The following is a 4,348-nucleotide window of genomic DNA, read 5'->3' on the forward strand; positions in this document are numbered from 1 at the left end:
TTTGTAAGGCATATGAATTTTACAACCTCTAGTGTCAGCCGCTGTCTAAGCGTAATCGTCACTCATTTTATTTTAAAATTTTTTGCTTAATAAGTCACACAGTTCCTAAAAATTATAGTGTTTAATATGCGCTCAGCAAGAAATATAAAAATAAAACGATAAACAGCGACAATGACACACTAACAGAAAACATGATTAATTTTTGAACGCCGAACAAAACTGTTCTAATCGCTGTTGTTGTTTTGTCATTGCTCGTGCACTCATTCCCTTTTCCAATAAGCTAAAGAACAGCGACAAAAACAAACTGTTGATAAGAACTGTTAGCAAATTAAGCGAGCGAACGAGTTACTGCACACTCGTGCTTACAAACACATTCCCTCAAATATACAGATGACACCCACACTAATTTTTATAAAAATATGCATGTGTATGCATGTGTGAACGTGTTAATTAATAAGCACATCATTATTGTAATTTTTGTTTTGACAAACCTTTTCTCTTCCTCCGTTTCCTTTATCACTTTCAGGCGCTGTCTGTCAGCCTGCCTATGTATGTGTGTGCGTGTTGTTGTTGCGCTGAAAAACACTTTCCGTTTCCGCAAAAGTTTGAATTAACAAAAAAAAATCTTTGCAAATTTTCGCAAGAAATATTTCACTTGATTTAAACACTATTCGTACGCATACAATTTCTTGTGATTAATTTTGAAATTGTGTAGCGTTTAATTTTGCGTACTGCACACAAAGTGATCACTGGCAAATCCACTTGAGAAATCACAACGAAATCAATTTGCAAGGCAGTTTTATAAAACTCCTTAAACCGTCTTGAAATCAAATTTTATTTAAAACACCAGTTAAATAACGAAACGACAAGGCAGGCGCAAAACTTAAATGCAAAACACCGCAAACGGAGACGAAGACGGAAACCTCGCGACGCACTATCACGTTTAACAATCGCGACGACGAGCGCATTTGTTATATTCAAACGCAAATTCAAAGATCAACATGAGGCCGCGTCGCTGCTGCGGCAAGTCTAGGCAGACAGCAATGTTGCCGGCGCATACAAAAATCCCCGTTGCGCATAAAAGAGGGAATTCTCGTATGGGGTGTTATGGGTTCTTAAACTGAGTTTGTATATCGAAATCTGTAATACAATGCTAAAAAATACACCAAAACAGTTAATATAAGTTGTTTTGCACACGAAAAATGAGAACATAATTTGTATATGCGTTAGATCAACCAATTTAATTAGTTACTTGTGGCAGCATTGAACTTGAAAGGCAACAGCTGATCGCATTTATATTAAGACACTGGCTTCAAAATGTTTGTTTTGAAAAATTTTTGTTTGCGTTTTATAATTGCATTGTTTATATATGAAGATCTTTTCTACCATTTTTACAGTTACATGATACCTGCAAGTTGAGATTCTGTGAGGATGTGCTCTCAAAGAAATATTTTCTGCTCAGAACTATTTTCGTAATCAATTTTTATCGATTAATAATTCGTTACACACAAGGACTTTCTGAGCATAACATAAGCAACTCCAAGAGGTGCTATATATGGTTCCAACTTTGGAACACGTGATATAACAGACATAAGACGACAAATGTCATACAACATAACTCATTCTAGAGAGAAATTATCGATATTTATAGAAAAATATATACACCTTTTATTAACAATTTCGAACAAAGTGGCAAACCTGCATCGCACAGTTTTAAAAGCACTGTGAGCATTCAACTGCTTTTGGTTACCCTATTTCAAGTTCACACATTTTTCGGCATTATCAAAAAGAGTGGTTAAAACAAAGACAACTATTGCTGGGTCCTATTTAAAACTTTAAAATATTATTCCTGTTATTATAAAGTAATACTAAATCTACGTTCAAAATGTCTTTCGAAGAGGTGAGTTGTTTAATTTATAAACATTTGCATACATTACAAGGTACATGTGTTCCTACAGCTTTTACAAGACGCAGGAGAATTAAGTAGATTTCTTGGCGAGGCCACCCGTCCAAGGGTGCGAAATGTTTTGTTACAAGCAAAAGCGGAGGTTGAGAAGGAAATTGTCAATTTAGAAATGAAACAACGAATTGCAGCAGAGAAAAAGGCAGTCGGAGCAACGCCAAGAAGGTAAACACATTTCCTATGCGCTTCTAGAAACATCTACGCGCCACTCTATATGTTCATCTAGAACAAAGTACATGCTAAGTACACATACATATGTTATTTATCACTGTTTTCTTACAACCACCCACAGGTATTTGGTGGAATTGAATGAGTATGCATGGGATCAAAGTGACAAGTTTGTAAAGTTGTTTGTCACGTTGGAAGGTGTCCAAAACATTGACGAATCGAACGTTGTCGCCACTTTCAATGAAAATTCAATGGTTTTGCATGTTAGCGATCTGAATGGCAAAGATTACGGATTGACTATCAATAACTTGCTCGACAGCATCAATGTGGAGAAAAGCTATCGCAAGGTGAAACAAGGTATGGTCGCTATTTATATGAAGAAAAACAATGAAGGCAAACACTGGGATCACTTAACCACCATACAAAAGCGTCTGAAGCAGAAATTAGATGACGAATTTAAAAGCTCAGATGATGGCAACCCAGAGAATGCGCTCGTAAATATAATGAAGAAGATGTACAACAGCGGCGATTCAAAAACTAAACAAATGATTGCCAAAGCGTGGACTGAAGGTCAACAAAAAGCACACCTTGGGCAAGAGCCTGAAATGTAGTTTGACAAGTTCAAAACATTTTTATACTACACATACTATTTTTGTGTTTCTTATTAAGCAGTTCATAGTTCTTTCGAATACGAAACAACACATTCTAATTTGCGATATTTTGTAGAGCATACTGGCTGGTATATAAATATTTATTTTTTGTAATATTTTAAGTGATAATAGAAACCGATATTCCAAGTATAAATTAATAGTTTGTTTTATTGCTTTACAGTAAGGGGTTGGTTAATGGTGAAATTGGTGAAATTTTTGAAGAAGTGATTATTTTGTATACTGAACACGGCTGAAATATAGCTGCCATACAAACTGAACGTTAAAAATGAAGTCCTTGTACGAAAAACTTTTTTATTTGACGAGATATTTTCATGAAATTTTGTTTCAATTATTGTTTAAAGTAAGGGTACAATCTGGAGAAATTGTTCGAATCGGACCACTATAGCACTGCCGTAAAATTGAACGATCATCTTGAAATTTCTTACAAGAAGAGCTAAAAGGAAACGACGTAAATGATACACATTCAGTTCCAATACAAGGAAATATATTCATATATCTTTATTTTTATAAGTATGGAATGTTTATAACAATAGATGTATGTATGTATGTATGCTTGTATTCATTTGCTTCTTAACAAAATACAAATATTCATTCGGTCATTAAACAATCCGGTATATGTTATTGTTATTGGTGTTATTGTTGTAGTGGCCTTGTTAATTCAACTATCCCTTTATTATGCTTAAAAAATACCTAATTTATAACCAATTGCAACATTGAAATGTGCACTCTGTTTAAAAACCGTACATTCAGGCACAACACTGTATGGTAAAACTGTTTCTAGGTATATTGTTTACTATGGATGTACATATGTATGTAGGTATGTATGAAAGTGCTTAGTATTTATTACAACATGCTGATCATTCTGCTCGGTTTTGTACATGCTGCTGTACATAAATAATCGTGCAACTGCTTAACTGTGTACATTGTTATTACAATCATATATTTATATATATATGTATGTATGTATATGTTTATTCTTTATATGTAATACATTTTTAAATTAATTCTACATACACTTGCTTGCTTTGTTGCATTAGCTTGGCTTACAAAACTATATGCTTGCGTGTATTTATATATGTAGGGCGACAATATGTGTAAGTATGTAAGTATGTATACGTTTCACACCCTCTTGTTCGTTAAAAATGAAGTTTAAAAAATAATTACAATTACACTATTGCAAAAAAAAATAAATATCAGTGCTTATGTTCGTTAAACAACTAAATAAAAATTAATCAGCAATTGTTGCTTTTGTCTAGCGAGCGTCCAGCAATTAATTTCTTAATATTGTAAACTATTTTTGTTCAAAAAGAAAGTGCGGGTCACACATAACCTTAAATGAAAGTTTTTTGCTTAGGAAAAGTTTTTTTTGAAAAATTTAGAAAAAAATTTTGAATATTTTTAGCTTTAAATCAAAAATATGTAAGTCAAAACCTTGATACAATTATATACAGTATTGTACAAAAAATATTTTTTTCATATGAATTTCTTGTTTACATTTTGATGGTTTTATGTGTTAAAAAATATATTCGCATTCAGTTATCACCCC

The 4,348-nt window shown here is 33.1% G+C and overlaps 2 protein-coding genes across 5 annotated transcripts in view; one reads left to right on the forward strand and one right to left on the reverse strand.

Annotated features, from left to right (window-relative positions):
• Positions 1 to 977, reverse strand: part of LOC105224934 (GAS2-like protein pickled eggs) — a 147,013-nt gene extending 146,036 nt beyond the window's left edge. The window contains exon 1 of the mRNA XM_011203199.4: positions 492 to 977. The gene's annotated coding sequence lies outside the window, so the exon portion shown is untranslated. The remainder of the gene's footprint in view (positions 1 to 491) is intronic.
• Positions 1 to 2,939, forward strand: part of LOC105224932 (calcyclin-binding protein) — a 233,180-nt gene extending 230,241 nt beyond the window's left edge. For 3 of the 4 annotated variants that reach the window (XM_049456512.1, XM_049456513.1, XM_049456514.1), the window contains exons 2-4: positions 1,845 to 1,900; positions 1,959 to 2,128; positions 2,256 to 2,939. In XM_049456512.1, the coding sequence (XP_049312469.1) occupies positions 1,886 to 1,900; positions 1,959 to 2,128; positions 2,256 to 2,742 (672 nt within the window). In that variant the 5' untranslated portion in view covers positions 1,845 to 1,885 and the 3' untranslated portion in view covers positions 2,743 to 2,939. Of the gene's footprint in view, positions 1 to 1,731; positions 1,901 to 1,958; positions 2,129 to 2,255 lie in introns of those variants that run through there. The other variant, XM_011203198.4, reaches the window with a different exon arrangement.
• The last annotated feature ends 1,409 nt before the right edge of the window (positions 2,940 to 4,348 follow it).

The sequence above is a fragment of the Bactrocera dorsalis genome, chromosome 4, assembly GCF_023373825.1.
Source record: "Bactrocera dorsalis isolate Fly_Bdor chromosome 4, ASM2337382v1, whole genome shotgun sequence".
NCBI classification, from domain to species: domain Eukaryota; kingdom Metazoa; phylum Arthropoda; class Insecta; order Diptera; family Tephritidae; genus Bactrocera; species Bactrocera dorsalis.